The sequence below is a fragment of the Ranitomeya imitator genome, chromosome 6, assembly GCF_032444005.1.
Source record: "Ranitomeya imitator isolate aRanImi1 chromosome 6, aRanImi1.pri, whole genome shotgun sequence".
Taxonomy (NCBI): Eukaryota; Metazoa; Chordata; class Amphibia; order Anura; family Dendrobatidae; genus Ranitomeya; species Ranitomeya imitator.
In genome coordinates, this window is record NC_091287.1 from 123,598,903 (window position 1) to 123,618,922 (window position 20,020).

General features: G+C 43.8%; 1 protein-coding gene across 1 annotated transcript in view; it reads left to right on the plus strand.

The window, feature by feature from the left end:
• GGCT (gamma-glutamylcyclotransferase) overlaps positions 1 to 20,020 on the plus strand; it is a 55,010-nt gene that overhangs the window by 15,325 nt on the left and 19,665 nt on the right. Inside the window, exon 2 of the mRNA XM_069730048.1 lies at positions 16,303 to 16,448. Within this exon, the coding sequence (XP_069586149.1) occupies positions 16,303 to 16,448 (146 nt within the window). The remainder of the gene's footprint in view (positions 1 to 16,302; positions 16,449 to 20,020) is intronic.

Consider the following 20,020-nt stretch of genomic DNA (forward strand, 5'->3'; position numbering starts at 1 on the left):
TCCAGATAATTCCAGTACCGTACAAAAACGGTACTGGAGTTATCCGTGTCCGTGCGGCACACGTGTGCCGCCCGTGTGCCCACTGGGTACCACACGCACCGTGCCGGAGACAGCGCTAAAGTTTAGCGCTGTCCCCGGCATCGTGCTGAAGCCCCATTCGTATGTTCCCTGCAGCAGCGTTTGCTGTAGAGAAGATATGAATATTAGTGTGTAAAATGCAGATCCAGGTCCCCCTGCCCCCCCTACCCCCTGTGCAGCTTCCGGATCCCTCGCCGCAGCGTCCTCTTCTGGCCGCAGCTTCTCCTGTATGCGGTCACCTGGGGCCGCTCATTTACAGTACTGAATATGCGGCTCCGCCCCTTTGGGAGGTGGAGCCGTATATTCATGATTGTAATCGGCGGCCCCACGCGACCGCATACAGGAGACGATGCGGCCAGAAGAGGACGCTGCGGCGAGGAATCCGGAAGCTAGGTGAGTATTTTAATCACAGGGGGGGGGGGGGGACCTGGATCTGCATTTTAAACACTAATATTCATATCTTCTCTACAGCAAACGCTGCTGCAGAGAAGATATGAATCGCGGCTTCAGCACTAGTGGGGGGGACAGCGCTTAATGTAGCGGTGTCTCCTGCACGGCACACGGACTGCACACGGACAGTGTCCATGTGCGGTACGTGTTGATTGTTCTACTCCTGATTTTGGCTTTGAGATATTGAGGTTCAAAACTCTCCAAATATTCAACGTGTGATCGTCGCCTTAGACCGTTTCATGAAAGGGCACCATAATGTGTTTCAGAAGACTGAAAAAGAAAAAGCATGAAAGAGCCCTCAAGGAATATTTATAAGTAGTGTTTTCCACAATTGTTTTTGCATGTTCTTCAGGGGTAAAAAAAAAAGCTTCAGTTTACAGTACCAGCAAAATGAATGAGATTTCTGTAATCTCATTCATGTTGTTGCTTATTTTGTCTTTAAAGGGGTTGTCCACTACTAGGACAATAATCCCCGATGAAGCAGGGTGAAACGCGCGTTGGGGCTTGGGTACACGTGGATCTATACTAGCCTGCAGGTACGGGTATCTTATTATCCCCCTTATAATTATTGTTTGCCATTTTGTTGAGCTTGTTATATCCTTGTTTGCCATAGAGGAGCTCCAAGTAATGTATACATCTTCTACCATCTTCATTCACCTGTTGGGACTATCCACTGTGACATTAATATATCTTTATGATGTGCATCACAATACCGTGAGATATGTATTTTGCACCAGCACTTTTTGTACTGTTTGATCCTCATTTCTTCACTTCTCGGATGATGTATGTTGGGTACCTTGCTTGCATTGCAGTTCTCATGTTGGCTCCACTATAGTAGGAACCTTTGCGGTCACTTTGGACATCCCTCGTATGACTAATGCCACAATATTGTTTTGCCTGATTTCAGACTTTGACCTTTTTTCTCAGCTCTCGCACAGTATCAGAGTTACTACATAGTTTACCATTTAGTATTTATCCTGATCTTACTGTGTGCTCCACTCTATACTTTATTGGTTTACAGATACTTCTGTGCCCTATTTTCTTAGAGGGACTTCTTTGCTTATTAGTTTTTATGTACGGTATGTAGTTTTTAATAGACAGTTTATTAAAGTCTGTTACTTTTAAATTGGAGTTGTATTGCACTTGTCTTGAGTTCTATGGGAGCCGGCTATCTTCCAGAGGATTTGTTGTTTGGTTTTGTATGTATGTAATCATATTCAGATTTGTATGCAGGCTTGGTAGCCATTGGGAGTTGGCAGCAATTTTGTGATTACGTGGCACCAACATTCCCTTGTGTAGGTCTGTATATATTGTCCTGAATAATCTCATAGACAATTACTGAGTACAGACAAGGAAATTTCCTCCTATGGTTCCTGATTTGTTAACCCCTCTGTGACCTTAGACGTACTATCCCGTCGAGGTGCCCTGGGCTTATCTGACCCTGGACGGGATAGTACGTCATAGCCGATCGGCCGCGCTCACGGGGGGAGCGCGGCCGATCGCGGCCGGGTGTCAGCTGCTTATCGCAGCTGACATCCGGCACTATGTGCCAGGAGCGGTCACGGACCGCCCCCGGCACATTAACCCCTGGCACACCGCGATCAAAGATGATCGCGATGTGCCGGCGGTGCAGGGAAGCACCGCGCAGGGAGGGGGCTCCCTGCGGGCTTCCCTGAGACCCCCGGAGCAACGCGATGTGATCGCGTTGCTGCGAGGGTCTCACCTCCTTCCCTGCTTCCTCCAGCCCCGGATCCAAGATGGCCGCAGATCCGGGTCCTGCAGGGAGGGAGGTGGCTTCACAGAGCCTGCTCAGAGCAGGCACTGTGAAGGCTGCAGCGCTGCATGTCAGATCAGTGATCTGACAGAGTGCTGTGCACACTGTCAGATCGGTGATCTGTGATGTCCCCCCCTGGGACAAAGTAAAAAAGTAAAAAAAAATTTTTCCAAATGTGTAAAAAAAAAATAAAAAAAAAATATTCCAAAATAATGAAAAAAAAAAAAATATATTATTCCCATAAATACATTTCTTCATCTAAATAAAAAAAAAAAACCAATAAAAGTACACATATTTAGTATCGCCGCGTCCGTAACGACCCGACCTATAAAACTGTCCCACTAGTTAACCCCTTCAGTAAACACCGTAAGAAAAAAAAAAAAAAAAAAAACGAGGCAAAAAACAACGCTTTATTATCATACCGCCGAACAAAAAGTGGAATAACACGCGATCAAAAGGACAGATATAAATAACCATGGTACCGCTGAAAGCGTCATATTGTCCCGCAAAAAACGAGCCGCCATACAGCATCATCAGCAAAAAAATAAAAAAGTTATAGTCCTGAGAATAAAGCGATGCAAAAATAATTATTTTTTCTGTAAAATAGTTTTTATCGTATAAAAGCGCCAAACCATAAAAAAATGATATAAATGAGGTATCGCTGTAATCGTACTGACCCGAAGAATAAAACTGATTTATCAATTTTACCAAACGCGGAACGGTATAAACGCCTCCCCCAATAGAAATTCATGAATAGCTGGCTTTTGGTCATTCTTCCTCACAAAAATCGGAATAAAAAGCGATCAAAAAATGTCACATGCCCAAAAATGTTTTCAATAAAAACGTCAACTCGTCCCGCAAAAAACAAGACCTCACATGACTCTGTGGACCAAAATATGGAAAAATTATAGCTCTCAAAATGTGGTATTGCAAAAAATATTTTTTGCAATAAAAAGGGTCTTTCAGTGTGTGACGGCTGCCAATCATAAAAATCCGCTAAAAAACTCGCTATAAAAGTAAATCAAACCCCCCTTCATCACCCCCTTAGTTAGGGAAAAATAAAAAAAAATGTATTTATTTCCATTTTCCTATTAGGGCTAGGGTTAGGGTTAGGGCTAGGGTTAGGTCTAGGGTTAGGGTTAGGGTTAGGGTTGGGGCTACAGTTAGGGTTGGGGCTAAAGTTAGGGTTAGGGTTTAGATTACATTTACAGTTGGGAATAGGGTTGGGATTAGGGTTAGGGGTGTGTCAGGGTTAGAGGTGTGGTTAGGGTTACCGTTGGAATTAGGGTTAGGGGTGTGTTTAGATTAGGGTTTCAGTTATAATTGGGGGGTTTCCACTGTTTCGGCACATCAGGGGCTCTCCAAACACGACATGGCGTCCGATCTCAATTCCAGCCAATTCTGCGTTGAAAAAGTAAAACAGTGCTCCTTCCCTTCCGAGCTCTCCTGTGTGCCCAAACAGGGGTTTACCCTCACATATGGGGTATCAGCGTACTCAGGACAAATTGGACAACAACTTTTGTGGACCAATTTCTCCTGTTACCCTTGGGAAAATACAAAACTGGGGGCTAAAAAATAATGTTTGTGGGAAAACAAAAAGATTTTTTATTTTCACGGCTCTGCGTTATAAACTGTAGTGAAACACTTGGGGGTTCAAAGTTCTCACAACACATCTAGATAAGTTCATTGAGGGGTCTAGTTTCCAATATGGGGTCACTTGTGGGGGGTTTCTACTGTTTAGGTACATTAGGGGCTCTGCAAACGCAATGTGACGCCTGCAGACCAATCCATCTAAGTCTGCATTCCAAATGATACAAGAAGCAAATGTCGACGCACAACACTGTAATAAATTAAATGGTATCAGGGGTGCGGAGAAGTGGCAAACAACATAAACCAGAAAAAAAGGAGAAAGAGCCACTCTAAGAAGACCGCACACCACAAAATATAAATGTACAAAAGGTAAACTTTTATTGATGCAAAATATTAAAAACATCTAAAATATCCCCACAAAAAAAAATGATGCTCCTTCCCTTCCGAGCCCTCCCATGCACCCAAACGGTGGTTCCCCCCCACATATCGGGTATCAGCGTACTCAGGACAAATTGGACAACAACATTTAGGGTCCAATTTCTCCTGCTAACCTTGGAAAAATACAAAACTGGGGGCTAAAATATAATTTTTGTGGAAAAAAAATATTTTTTATTTGCATGGCTCTGCGTTATAAACTGTAGTGAAATACTTGGGGGTTCAAAGCTCTCACAACACATCAAGATGAGTTCCTTAGGGGGTCTACTTTCCAAAATGGTGTCACTTGTGGGGGGTTTCTACTGTTTAGGTACATTAGGGGCTCTGCAAACGCAATGTGACGCCTGCAGACCATTCCATCTAAGTCTGCATTCCAAATGGCGCTCCTTCCCTTCCGAGCCCTCCCATGCGCCCAAACGGTGGTTCCCCCCCACATATGGGGTATCAGCGTACTCAGGACAAATTGGACAACAACTTTTGGGGTCCAATTTCTCCTGTTACCCTAGGGAAAATACAAAACTGGGCGCTAAAAAATAATTTTTGTGGGAAAAAATTTTTGTTTTATTTTTATGGCTCTGCATTATAAACTTCTGTGAAGCACTTGGTGGGTCAAAGTGCTCACCACACATCCAGATAAGTTCCTTAGGGGGTCTACTTTCCAAAATGGTGTCACTTGTGGGGGGTTTCAATGTTTAGGCACATCAGTGGCTCTCCAAACGCAACATGGCGTCCCATCTCAATTCCTGTCAATTTTGCATTGAAAAGTCAAACGGCGCTCCTTCCCTTCCGAGCTCTCCCATGCGCCCAAACAGTGGTTTACTGCCACATATGGGGTATCAGCGTACTCAGGACAAATTGGACAACAACTTTTGGGGTCCATTTTCTCCTGTTACCCTTGGTAAAATAAAACAAATTGGAGCTGAAGTAAATTTTTTGTGTAAAAAAGTTAAATGTTCATTTTTATTTAAACATTCCAAAAATTCCTATTAAACACCTGAAGGGTTAATAAACTTCTTGAATGTGGTTTTGAGCACCTTGAGGGGTGCAGTTTTTAGAATGGTGTCACACTTGGGCATTTTCTATCATATAGACCCCTCAAAATGACTTCAAATGAGACGTGGTCCCTAAAAAAAAAAAAAATGGTGTTGTAAAAATGAGAAATTGCTGGTCAACTTTTAACCCTTATAACTCCCTAACAAAAAAAAAATTGGTTCCAAAATTATGCTGATGTAAAGGAGACATGTGGGAAATGTTACTTATTAAGTATTTTGTGTGACATATCTCTGTGATTTAATTGCATAAAAATTCAAAGTTTGAAAATTGCGAAATTTTCAAAATTTTCGCCAAATTTCTGTTTTTTTCACAAATAAACGCAGGTACTATCAAAGAAATGTTACCACTATCATGAAGTACAATATGTCACGAGAAAACAATGTCAGAATCACCAGGATCCGTTGAAGCGTTTCGGAGTTATAACCTCATAAAGGGACAGTGGTCAGAATTGTAAAAATTGGCCTGGTCATTGACGTGCAAACCACCCTTGGGGGTAAAGGGGTTAAAGCCTGTGAGATTCAACCTACCACAATATGAGGGCTACTAATGGACACATGGGCTCAGTCTGTACATGTCTGTACATGTATGATCCCACCATACTGAACTTTTATAAGACTTTCCTGACGGTTGCTAGTATTTGAGATATACAACCAGAGCTTGGTAGAACTGGCCCACCATGCCACCTGCTAATCCTATAGAGCGTCGCTTTCCTGTACCGAGGTCAGACAGAAGGGTGGAGAAAGTAGAGCGTGGCTGAGACCTGACAACTTCTTCTTTTTCTGCTCCCAGATTCTGGACTTGGGCTACGTTCACATTAGCGTTAAGCTAATGTGCGTCGGGTTTGCGTCGGCGACGCATGCGTCCCTATACTTAACATGGGGGACGCATGCGTTTTTGTTTGTTGCGTTGTGCGACGCATGCGTCTTTTTTGCCGCGTCGGACCAAGAAAACGCAACAAGTTGCATTTTTCTTGCGTCCGATTTTTGGCAAAAACCGACGCATGCGTCGCAAAACGCAGCGTTTTTGCGTGCGTTTTACTGCGTTTTTGCGTGCGTTGCATCGCCGACGCAGCGGCGCACAACGCTAGTGTGAACGTAGCCTTATTGATAGGTTGGCAACTCTCTGGCTCTACCCGCTGCGCACAATGCCCCCCACCATAAAGCTCTGCAGTGAAACTTTACTTTAGAATTTTCAGATGTGACCATTCACAGTGACATCCACTGTTTCCATAGCAAGGAAAGCTGCAATGCCCGCATGTGGAGTTTTTACTAAAATAAAATACGGTACGTCCGCTAGTTTTAGTGCCTAATCTACAGTAAGCACCCATCAGAGAATTAGACCACGTTCACACATTCAGTCAGTATTTTACCTCAGTATCTGTAAGCCAAAACCAGGAGAGGAACAATCAGAGGAAAAGTGTAATAGAAACACGTCATCACTTCTGTATTTATCACCCATTCCTGGTTTTGGCTTACAGATACTGACCAAACACTGAATGTGTGACCATGGCATTAAACCCTGGTTCTGGACATGCGTGTATAATCTTTCAGCTCACCCTCTTGCCTGTGCTGCAGTCCTATGAACAGAGCGCTTGTTGGCTGCTGCAAGTAGTCTGCTTGTTGATCAGATCATACCATCTAGTCCTTGATATGCGGATACGCGATCCCAACCTGCTCAGCCTCCTACTTTCCAAGATGTCACGACATCCATTTCATCAGCCAGCCAAAAATATCACTCTGACTTTTACTAAGCAGTCCATTAGGACTCATTCAGACATCAGTTTTTTTTCTTATACTAGTTCAGTCCCAGTTTTTCAATAATAACACTCCTACATATGATAGTGTATGGGGATGTTCACATGTCCATGACTTTTTGCAGACTGAGTGGTTTGTGCAAAATTCGAGTGTCGGATCAAACTCGGCAATGCAAATCAATGGGTCCATGAAAAAAATCTGTTTTGTTCAGACTATTTAAAAGGTTGGTGGAGAATTTATTTATTTTTTTCACATACGAAAAAAACATGTGAAAACTAAAACTCGGATAACAAGTGATGAAACTAGGTCTGTTTTTACCGTAGGTGGAAAAAAAAAACTGACGTTTGAATGAGACCTAAAGGATCATTAATATCACTTTTTCACATAAAGGTGCTATCCATTTATTTCACAGATCGCACTGGTACATATGATAGTCTATAGAGATAATCAAGTGTCATTTTTTTTTTTCCTCAGACCGAGTGGTTTGTGCAAAATTGTGGCTATATGCTTGATATTGATTTGAGTGTCGACTCAAAGTCTGCACTTCAAGTCTGAGTCAGTGAAATAAATCTTAGAAAGAAGAAAAATACAGCTCATCCGTGATGCATAAACCAATCTTCGGGAGCACGGACCCGCTGTGTCCAGGCGTATACAGTCCAAAAAAGAAAAGAATATCCAGCTTCACCGAATCTGTAAAAAAGAGTTTGACATGATTAAGGGAGCTTAGTCTCCAGAAACACGTTGAGATTCTTACCCATATGGTTCGTGCTGAAGTCAGTATCCTCTATGTTCAAAGTTTGAATAAAGAAAACTCTTTTTTTACGGATTCGGTGAAGCTGGACATTCTTTTCTTTTTTGGAGTGAACAAATCTGACAGCTGTGATGCTAAGGCTAGGTTCACATTAGCTTTTCTGTGCGCAGCGTATCTGCGTATGCAAAAGCATGCTTACGCCTCCGCATCATCTTATTCATGATGCCAAAAAAAACGCTGTGTGTGCATGCGGTTAAATGCATTTTGGCATGCGTTTGCGTTTTTTATGCACATGTGGAGGTGGTGGTGACATCATTTCCTGGACATGCGCAGTCTGAAGTACGCATGCATATCGAACGCGTGCGTACGCATGTCTTTCCATACCAATGTGTTCCCATAGACAGTAATGTGTTTTTTGACACACTTATACGCAATCATGCGCATGATTGCGCAATATTTGACGCATCAAAAATGCAACATGTTATGTTCACCACAAACCCGCATGCGTACGCATCCACATGCGAATGCATGCAAACGCATGTCCCTGCGTACACCATGTTAAAGATATGGACGCGTGAGGATCATACGCTGCACACAGATACGCTATTGTGAACCAGGCCTAAGTCACTTCTCACAGACAAGCCGAGAATCCAGGAAATGAATAGCCATGGTGAAGAGCCAGTTGGGTACTTCATACACAGGGGGAGACAAAAGCATTGTCAGGTCACAGTCCAGGGTCACGTTCTGAGAAGGTAGCAGATCAAGACAAAGGGGCTAGGCAAATTGATGGTCAAAGGCAATGTCGGGCAACAAAGATCTACTATATAATTGTGTAAGGGTCACTTCCGTCTGTCTTTCTTTCTGTCACAGGTATTCATTGGTCGCGGCCTCTGTCTGTCATGGAAATCCAAGTTGCTGATTGGTCGCGGCAAAACAGCCACGACCAATCAGCAACGGGCACAGTCTGGAAGAAAATGGCCGCTCCTTACTCCCCGCAGTCAGTGCCCGGCGCCGGAATACTCCTCTCCAGTCACCGCTCACACAGGGTTAATGCCGGTGGTAACGGACCGCGTTATGCCGTGGGTAACGCACTCCGAACCACTGCTATTAACCCTGTGTGTCCCCAACTTTTTACTATTGATGCTGCCTATGCGGCATCAATAGTAAAAAAATGTAATATTAAAAATAATTTAAAAAAAACAAAAAACCTGCTATTCTCACCCTCCGTAGTCCGCCGAGCCGCTCGCACCTGCCGCCGTCTTCGGTTCCTGGCGATGCATTGCAAAATTACCCAGAAGACTTAGCGGTCTCGCGAGACCGCTAAGTCATCTGGGTAATTTCGCAATGCATCCTGGGAATGGAAGATGGCGACAGCCGCGCGCCTATCGCCGGAGCTTCGGTGGATCCCAAGGGGTGAGTATATAACTTTTTTTTATTTTTTTTTTTAACAGGGATATGGTGCCCACACTGCTGTATACTATGTGGGCTGTATTAGATACCATGTGGCTGTGTGATATACTCCGTGGGCTGTGCAATATATTACGTGGCCAGTGTTATATACTGCGTGGCCACTGTTATATATTGCGTGGCCTGTATTAACGCATCGGGTATTCTACAATATGTATGTATATAGCAGCCACATAGTATATAGCACAGGTCACGTAGTATTTGTCTGCTATATACTACATGGCTCCTATATACTATGTGGCTGCTCTATACATACATAAGTACATATTCTAGAATACCCGATGCATTGGAATCGGGCCACCATCTAGTTAGAATATAAACTCAAGCACATTGCAAGCACACAACACTTGAGCTGAGCTACACCTGGCAATGGTCTAATCCTTGCCAGCCAGCGAAACGCCCAGAGCGGGCGACACCTGGAGGAAACCCCACAGGCCTGGCCAGTTTGGACAGCAGAGTTGTCATTCACAATACTGACAGCTGAACACACCCCTGATCCTATAGGGCCGCTGATCTGTCACATACTATGTGTATGCATTTATTCTACTATTCTATTGTAACCTGTCAGTGTGATTTTACATTATACCGCACTGAATTACTGCCTTTTCTAAAGGACACCAGTGCGTATTTCTCGCAAGTTACACTGATGGTCTGTGTGGTGTGCGAGTTTTTCTCTCACCCATAGGCTTTCATTGGCGTACTTCGGGCGTAATACGGTGACAGTCGCCGCATGCTGTGATTTCTCTTGCATGTATAATACGGCTGAGAAAACAGATCGTAAGAACTGCCTCATAGATTAACATTGGTCCGAGTGCTATGCGATTTTATTTATGGGCAATATACTACGTGGCTGGGCAATACACTACGTGGCTGGGCAATATACGACCTTTTCTCACTCTTACTGTCGCTCTTATTCATTCTCGTCTGGACTACTGCAACTCTCTTCTGATCGGTCTCCCACTTTCCAAACTTTCTCCTCGCCAATCCATCTTGAATGTGGCAGCCAGGGTCATATTTCTGTCCACCCGCTTCACCAATGCCTCCATCTTGTGCCAGTCATTACACTGGCTAACCATTCGCTACAGGGTCCAGTATAAACTCATCTTTCTCACCCACAAAGCTCTCCACAGTTCTGCACCGCCTTATATCTCCTCTCTCATCTCTATCGCCCTACACGTGCACTCCGTTCTACAAATGACCTAAAGGTAGCATATACAAAAAAAATGCGTATCTTGAACCAATCTTTATTATAGTACAAAAAATGTTACTTTAAAACCATTGAAACATACACAATTAAAATCTGGTAGCCAAAAAAGTGCTCAAGCTGTGCAGGCCGGGAAGGTAGGCACGCCCACAGCAGCCGACGACACAATGGGCACAGAGTCCCCGGCCGCATACGGACGGAGACCCGGCCCATCGGTCCGCCCACTGCACAAGGCTTGATGTCCCGTATTAGGTATCTGAAGTATCTGCTCTCTGACTCCCACACAGAATTATGCCTGTCTCAAGAACATGTTAATGTGGATACTATTATGTCTTTGTAAAGCTGGTTGTTCTGTAGTGGTGCCACATATATTTGTTTGGCTCACAGCTTGAGCACTTTTTTGGCTACCATATTTTAATTGTGTATGTTTCAATGGTTTTAAGGTAACATTTTTTGTACTATAATAAAGATTGGTTCAAGATACGCATTTTTTTTTGTATATGCTTTCTTCATATCTATAGCGTAGAACACGTGCTGACTACGTATTTATGTGGACGCTGTACTATTAATTCTTTTTAGTTTTTGAATATGCGTCCTATAGAATAAGGGGTATTTGTTAGGTTTTCAAATGACCTAAAGGTATAGTTACACTAAACGACTTACCAATGATCACGACCAGCGATACGACCTGGCCGTGATCGTTGGTAAGTCGTTGTGTGGTCGCTGGGGAGCTGTCACACAGACAGCTCTCTCCAGCGACCAACGATCAGGGGAAAGACTTCGGCATAGTTGAAACTGTCTTCAATGATGCCAAAGTCCCCGGGTAACCAGGGTAAATATCGGGTTACTAAGTGCAGGGCCGCGCTTAGTAACCCGATATTTACCCTGGTTACCATTGTAAATGTTAAAAAAACAAAACCCAGTACATACTTACATTCCGATGTCTGTCACGTCCCCTGCCGTCAGCTTCCCGCACTGACTGTCAGCACTAGCCGTAAAGCAGAGCACAGCGGTCAGTATGTACTGTTTTTTTTTTTTTCTTTTACAATGGTAAACAGGGTAAATATCTGGTTACTAAGCGCGGCCCTGCGCTTAGTAACCCGATATTTACCCTGGTTACAAGTGAACACATCGCTGGATCGGCGTCACACACGCCGATCCAGTGATGACAGCGGGTGATCAGCGACCAAAAAAGGTCCTGATCATTCCCCAACGATCTCCCAGCAGGGGCCTGATCGTTGGTCGCTGTCACACCTAACGAGATCGTTAGCGGGATCGTTGGTACCTCACAAAAAGCGTGACGTTGCAACGATATCGTTAACGAAATCGTTATGTGTGAAGGTATCTTAAGACTAACATCCACTGTAATCTGAACCTCGCACCTCCGTCTCCAAGACTTCTATCGTGCTGCGCCAGCTCTCTGGAATGCACTTCCCCAGACGATCAGACTGACACCTAGCCCCAACCTATTCAAGCGCGCTTTAAAAACCCATCTCTTCAAACAAGCCTACCACATCAACTACTCAGTAAACTAACTTTGTCCTGTTCCCTCCTTCCAAATATTATCTGCATGTGAATCTGCACCCTACTATTCATCTGTCTCCACACCCTCCATGCACATAACTGCACTTAATACTTGACTATTGCACTTAAACACACGGGCTGATGACCGAATAATGCAGCTTTATATGAAAATCCCTATTTATTATAATTGCCAGACCTGAAATAACAAGCACTTTTCACCTATTGTGTCCCCCCCATTTCCTTGTAGATTGTAAGCTTGCGAGCAGGGACCTCACTCCTAATGTCACTGTTTAAATTGTCTTAACTTGTACTGAATTTATTGTTTGTAAATGTCCCCGCTTAATTGTAAAGTGCTGCGGAATATGTTGGCGCTATATAAATAAAAATTATTATTATTATTACTACATGGGCTGGGCACTCTACTACGTGGCTGGGCACTATACTACGTGGACATACATATTCTAGAATACCCGATGCGTTAGAATCGGGCCACCATCTAGTATTAGTATAATAATGGTCAGCAGCACTACAACTTGGCTATATCTGTTTAACCCCTTCGTGCCATGCGCCGTACTAGTACTGCGCTGCCAGCACTGCATTTGTGCCAGCAGCAGTACTAGTACGGCGCACCGATCACCGCGGTCTCTCGCTGAGCGCCACGGTGATCGGGTGCGGGTGTCAGCTGTATATGACAGCTGACACCCCGCAGCAATGCCCACGATCGGCGCTATCGCCGATCGCGGGCATTTAACCCCTCTGATGCCGCTGTCAGTAGTGACAGCGGCATAGAGGGGGATCGCGCAGGGACGGGGGCTCCCTGCGCTCTCCCACCGGAGCAACGCAATGAGATAGCGTTGCTCCGGTGACCCGGAAGGAGTCCCCGGATCCAAGATGGCCGCCGGACTCCTTCCGGGTCATGAAGTGACCTGGCTAGCCGGCGCCTGCTGAGAGCAGGCGCTGGAGAGCCAGCTAAACTGCATGTCAGATCGTTGATCTGACAGTGTGCTATGCACAGTGTCAGATCAACGATCTGATCTAATACAGAGATGTCCCACCCTGGGACAATGTTAGAAAGTTCAAAAAAAAAAAAAATAGAATGTGTAAAAAAAAATAAATAAAAAAAAATCCCCAAATAAAAAAAAAAAAACATTTCCCAATAAATCCATTTATTTATGTAAAAAAAAACAAAAAAACAAATGTACACATATTTGGTATCGCCGCGTCCGTAACGACCCGCTCTATAAAACTATCCCACTAGTTAACCCCTTCAGTGAACACCGCAAAAAATAAAAATAAAAAACAAGGCAAAAAACATTACTTAATTATCATACAGGCGAACACAAAGTGGAATAACACGCGATCAAAACGACGGATATAAATAACCATGGTACCGCTGAAAACGTCATCTTGTCCCGCAAAAAAAAAGCCGCCATACAGCATCATCAGCAGAAAAATAAAAAAGTTATAGCTCTCAGAATAATGCGATGCAAAAACAATTTTTTTTTTATATAAAATAGTTTTTATTGTGTAAAAGCGCCAAAACATAAAAAAATTACATAAATGAGGTATCGCTGTAATCGTACTGACCTGAAGAATAAAACTGCTTTATCCATTTTACCACACGTGGAACGGTATAAACGCCCCCCCTAAAAGAAATTCAGGAATTGCTGGTTTTTGTTCATTCCGCCTCCCAAAAATCGGAATAAAAAGCGATCAAAAAATGTCATCTGCCCGAAAATGTTACCAATAAAAACGTCAACTCGTCCCGCAAAAAACAAGACCTCATATGACTCTGTGGGCCAAAATATGGATAAATTATAGCTCTCAAAATGTGGTGATGCAAAAACTATTTTTTGCAATAAAAAGCGTCTTTTAGTGTGTGACAGCTGCCAACCCTAAAAATCCGCCAAAAAAACGTTATAAAAAGTAAATCAAACCCCCCTTCATCACCCCCTTAGTTAGGGGAAAATAATAAAATGTAAAAAAATGTATTTATTTCCATTTTCCCGTTAGGGTTAGGGTTAGGGCTAGGGTTGGGGTTAGGGTTTCAGTTATAATTGGGGGTTTCCACTGTTTAGGCACATCAGGGGCTCTCCAAACGCGACATGGCGTCCGATCTCAATTCCAGCCAATTCTGCTTTGAAAAAGTAAAACAGGGCTCCTTCCCTTCCGAGTTCTCCTGTGTGCCCAAACAGTGGTTCCCCCCAACATATGGGGTATCAGCGTTCTCAGGACAAGTTGGACAACAACTTTTGGGGTCCAATTTGTCCTGTTACCCTTGGGAAAATAAAAACATAGGGGATAAAATATCATTTTCGTGGAAAAAAAAATATTTTTTATTTTCACGGCTCTGCGTTATAAACTGTAGTGAAACACTTGTTGGTTCAAAGCTCTCACAACACATCTAGATAAGTTCCTTGGGGGGTCTAGTTTCCAATATGGGGTCACTTGTGGGGGGTTTCTACTGTTTAGGTACATCAGGGGCTCTGCAAATGCAACATGACGCCTGCAGACCAATCCATCTAAGTCTGCATTTCAAACGGTGCTCCTTCTCTTCCGAGCTCTGTCATGCACTCAAACGGTGGTTCCCCCCCACATGTGGGGTATCAGCGTACTCAGGACAAATTGGACAATAACATTTGTGGTCCAATTTCTCCTGTTACCCTTGGGAAAAAAAAAATTGCGGGCTAAAACATCATTTTGTGGAAAGAAAAAATGATTTTTTAATTTTCACAAGGCTACATTCTAAACTTTAGTGAAACAATTGGGGGTTAAAAGTGCTCACCACACATCTAGATAAGTTCCTTAGGGGGTCTTCTTTCCTAAATGGGGTCACTTGTGGGGGGTTTCCACTGTTAAGGCACGTCAGGGGCTCTCTAAATGCGACATGGCGTCCGATCTCAATTCCAGCCAATTTTGCATTGAAAAGTCAAATGGCACTCCTTCCCTTCCGAGCTCTGCCATGCGCTCAAACAGTGGTTTATCCCCATATGTGAAGTATCGACGTACTCAGGACAAATTGCACAACAACTTTTGGGGTCCAATTTATCCTGTTACCCTTGGGAAAATAAAAAATTTGGGGCAAAAAGATCATTTTTTGTGAAAATTAATATAAATTTTTTTTTACGGCTCTACATTATAAACTTCTGTGAAGCACTTGGAGGTTGAAAGTGCTCACCACACATCTAGATTAGTTCATTAGGGGGTCTACTTTCCAAAATGGTGTTACTTGTGGGGGTTTCCACTGTTTAGGCACATCAGGGGCTCTGCAGTCGTGACATGGGCTCCGATCTCAATTCCAGCAAATCTTGCATTGAAAAGTCAAATGGCGCTCCTTCCCTTCCGAGCTCTGCCATGCGCCCAAACAGTGGTTTACCCCCACATATGGGGTATCGGCGTACTCAGGACAAATTGTACAACGACTTTTGTGGTCCAATTTCTCCTGTTACCCTTGGTAAAATGAAACAAATTGGACCTGAAGTGTAAATTTTGTGAAAAAAAAGTTAAATGTTCAATTTTTTTAAACATTCAAAAAATTCCTGTGAAGCACCTGAAGGGTTAATAAACTTTTTGAATGTGGTTTTGAGTACCTTGAGGGGTGCAGTTTTTAGAATGGTGTCACTTTTGGGCATTTTCTGTCATATAGACCCCTCAAAGTCACTTCAAGTGTGAGGTGGTCCGTAAAAAAATGGTTTTGCAAATTTTGTTGCAAAAATGAGAAATCGCTGGTCAACTTTTAACCCTTATAACGTCCTAACAAAAAAAAATTATGTTTCCAAAATTGTGCTGATGTAAAGCAGACATGTGGGAAATGTTGTTTATTAACTATATTATGTGATATAACTCTCTAATTTAAGGGCATAAAAACTAAGAGTTTGAAAATTGCTAAATTTTCATAATTTCCGACAAATTTTTGTTTTTTTCACAAATAAATGCAAGTCATATCGAAGAAGTTTTACCACTATCATGAAGTACAATATGTCACGAGAAAAGAGTGTCAGAATCACCAGGATCCGTTGAAGCGTTTCAGAGTTATGACCTCATAAAGTGACAGTGGTCAGAATTGTAAAAATTGGCCCTGTCACTTAGGTGAAAACAGGCTTTGGGGTGAAGGGGTTAATGTGCTTTTTGATGCTGACAGATTCTGTTGAATCCCATGTGTGTACTGTACCTTCGTTATCTACCTACATGCTTGCTAACAAAGTTTGTTTTATTACTTCAGGACTTCAAGCTTGCATTTGGCAACCACAATGGCAACCAGAACAAACGATGGCATGGAGGAGTGGCGACAGTAGTTGAAAGTGAAGGTGATAACGTTTGGGGAGTTGTATGGAAAATGGACATTTCCTGTCTGGATTCCTTAGATATGTAAGGATTTGTGCGCATGTAACGCTCTATAACTTTAAGACCTCAGCAAATCATTTACCACTCATACCCATTACCGTTAAATATCGGTCCGATGTCGTTTGATTGTCATGCAAGTGACATTCGATTATTATTATATATATTTTTTTTTTTTAATGCAAGTACAATGCGTTTTTATCACCTAGCATCCGAATGCAATCCAATTTTAGCATTAGCTTTTACATAGAGTAACTCTGTCATTTAGACCGGAAAAGGTACTGGAGATGTCCGTGTCCATGTGTGTAATACTTGTGGCACACGTGTGGCAACCATCTCGCACACCAGTGCCTGAGAAACGGTGGTACAGTTGCCACTATTCCCCAGCGCCAGGTGCTGAAGACGTCACTCATCTCATCATTCTCCCCTGCTCTGCCAGTGATCATTGCAAGTAAGGGAGAATGATGAGTTATAGTCTACTGATAACAGAGACAGCAGGCGGCAGCTGATGGGACTATTACACTCATCACCCGCTGCCTGTGTATAAGTAAAGCAGCGTGGGTTCCCTTGTATTTTCTATAACCAGCCAGGCAAAACTCACAGCTAGGGGCTGCTACCCTTAGCTGTCAGCTTCAGCAAGGCTGGTTGTGTCTTGTTTTTTTTAAATTAAATTTTTTCTCTTCGCCACGACAGCACCCACTGAGAGAGGGGATCCGCCCCTGGGAACAGGAAACCCTACGGAGAGATAAAAGGGGCGGTCCCCCTCGCTCCCACAGTTTGGTTTCCTGTTCCTACGGGAAGATCCACGGAGAAGAGGATTCCCAGCCTGGACGCCGCTTGTGCAGTTTACCTGTGAGGACGGCAAGGGCTCCAGGACTGGATGCAGCGTCAGGGGTGCTGATTCAGTTTTCCCCCCTCTGCTGGCAGACGTCGCGAGACCGGGTCGTGGGGGCCGGTTCGCGGCAGATGTCCGGCGGTCTGCGGGGCAAGCACCAGGTGGTAGCGTCGTGCCGTCCTCGGCGGACGCCTGTGCGGTGTGGAGCCCAGTGCATGCCCCCGGAAGTGCTGGTAAGCTTCCGGGGTGCGGAGGAGTGAGACGACGCCGGCGCTGAAGCCGGTAACAGCGCCGGAGTATCCAATATGGCCGCGACCCGGAAGTGGTTAGCACTTCCGGGTTCAACAGGAAGAACATGGCGGCCCCCATGTGAAAAGGACGCCGGCGCTGCATCCCGGCGTCCAGAATGGATTCTGCAAGAGAGCCTGCGGTACCTTCTCTAGAGGTTACCACCGTCACCCCTCGCAGCCATGCCAGCAGCAGCAGCCGCTCTAGGCAGAGCGGATCGTCCAAAAGGAAGCCACCTGCATCTGTGTCTCCTCCTCAGCCGGTACCTGATCGGTCAGCTTCTGGGTGAGTGTGCATCTACCCCACTAGTCTGATTATTGTCCCTCTCCCTTTATAATAGGCAAAAAGGAAGGAAAAAGCGAAACACAAGCAGTGTGCGTTATGTATCCAGCCCCTTCCGGATAGTTACACTAAAAGGCTATGTGATTCATGTATAAAATCAACGTTACGTGAGGAAGCCTCAGTTAAATCAGAGGATATAAGGGCCATGAATAGGGAAGAATTACGAGCCCTACAAAGCGTTGACAGAGAGCCACGTATTAAGGAGAAAAGAGGATACGTTTCACCTGTATCCGGTCAGCCGTCTGAGTTAGGCCGCCGTCACACATGCGAGTTTTACGGACGTAAGAGCGCAGAATCTACGTCCGTAAAACTCGCAAAAAATACGGCACAATTATTCTCTATGCCCCTGCTCCTATTTGCCGTATTTTACTGATCAGTATTATACGGCTTTCTACGGCCGTACAAAATCGCAGCATGCTGCGTTTGTCACCGTACTGCGCAAGAAATACGCCAATGAAAGTCTATGGAAGCGTGAAAAATACGGATTACACACGGACAAGCAGTGTGACTTGCGAGAAATACGCAGCGCTGTTAGAGAGAAAAGCCGGTAATTCAGTGCGGTGTACAGTAAAATCACACTGACAGCTTACAGTAGAATAGGTAGAATAAATGTGTACACATAGAATAGGTATATATATATATATATATATGTCAGTGAGACACATATATGTATATATATTAATATTTATTCCAGCGCTAGACAGCTTGAAAGCCGGTAATTCAATTACCGGCTTTTTCCTTCTCCTTCCTAAAACCCGACATGATTTGAGACATGGTTTACATACAGTAAACCATGTATTCTCTCCATTTTTTTTGCAGATTCCACACTACTAATGTCAGTAGTGTGTATCTGCAAAATTTGGCCGTTCTAGCTCTTAAAATAAAGGGTTAAATGGCGGAAAAAATTGGCGTGGGCTCCCGCGCAATTTTCTCCGCCAGAGTAGTAAAGCCAGTGACTGAGGGCAGATATTAATAGCCTGGAGAGGGTCCACGGTTATTGGCCCCCCCCTGGCTAAAAATATCTGCCCCCAGCCACCCCAGAAAAGGCACATCTGGAAGATGCGCCTATTCTGGCACTTGGCCACTCTCTTCCCATTCCCGTGTAGCGGTGGGATATGGGGTAATGAAGGGTTAATGCCACCTTGCTATTGTAAGGTGACATTAAGCCTAATTAATAATGGAGAGGCGTCAATTATGACACCTATCCATTATTAATCCAATTGTAGTGAAGGGTTAAATAAAACACAAACACATTATTTAAAATTATTTTAATGAAATAAAAACAATGGTTGTTGCAGTATTTTATTCAACGCCCAATCCAGTCACTGAAGACCCTCATTCTGTGAGTAAAAAAACATAATAAACCAACAATATACTTACCCTCCGCAGATCTGTAACGTCCAACGATGTAAATCCTTCTGAAGGGGTTAAAACATTTTGCAGCAAGGAGCTGTGCTAATGCAGGCTGCTCCTCGCTGCAAAACCCCAGGGAATGAGGCTAAAAATAGATCAATGATCTATATTTAGCTTTATTTGCGGTGAGGCGCCCTCTGCTGGCTGTTCATAGATCGTGGGAAATTACCTAGAAAGCCAGGGAGCTTTCTAGGTAATTTCCCACGATCTATGAACAGCCAGCAGAGGGCGCCTCACCGCAAATGAAGCTAAATATAGATCATTGATCTATTTTTAGCCTCATTCCCTGGGGTTTTGCAGCGAGGAGTAGCATTGCATTAGCACAGCTCCTTGCTGCAAAATGTTTTAACCCCTTCAGAACGATTTACATCGTTGGACGTTACAGATCTGCGGAGGGTAAGTATATTGTTGGTTTATTATGTTTTTTTACTCACAGAACGAGGGTCTTCAGTGATTGGATTGGGCGTTGAATAAAATACTGCAACAACCATTGTTTTTATTTCATTAAAATAATTTTAAATAATGTGTTTGTGTTTTATTTAACCCTTCACTACAATTGGATTAATAATGGATAGGTGTCATAATTGACGCCTCTCCATTATTAATTAGGCTTAATGTCACCTTACAATAGCAAGGTGGCATTAACCCTTCATTACCCCATATCCCACCGCTACACGGGAATGGGAAGAGAGTGGCCAAGTGCCAGAATAGGCGCATCTTC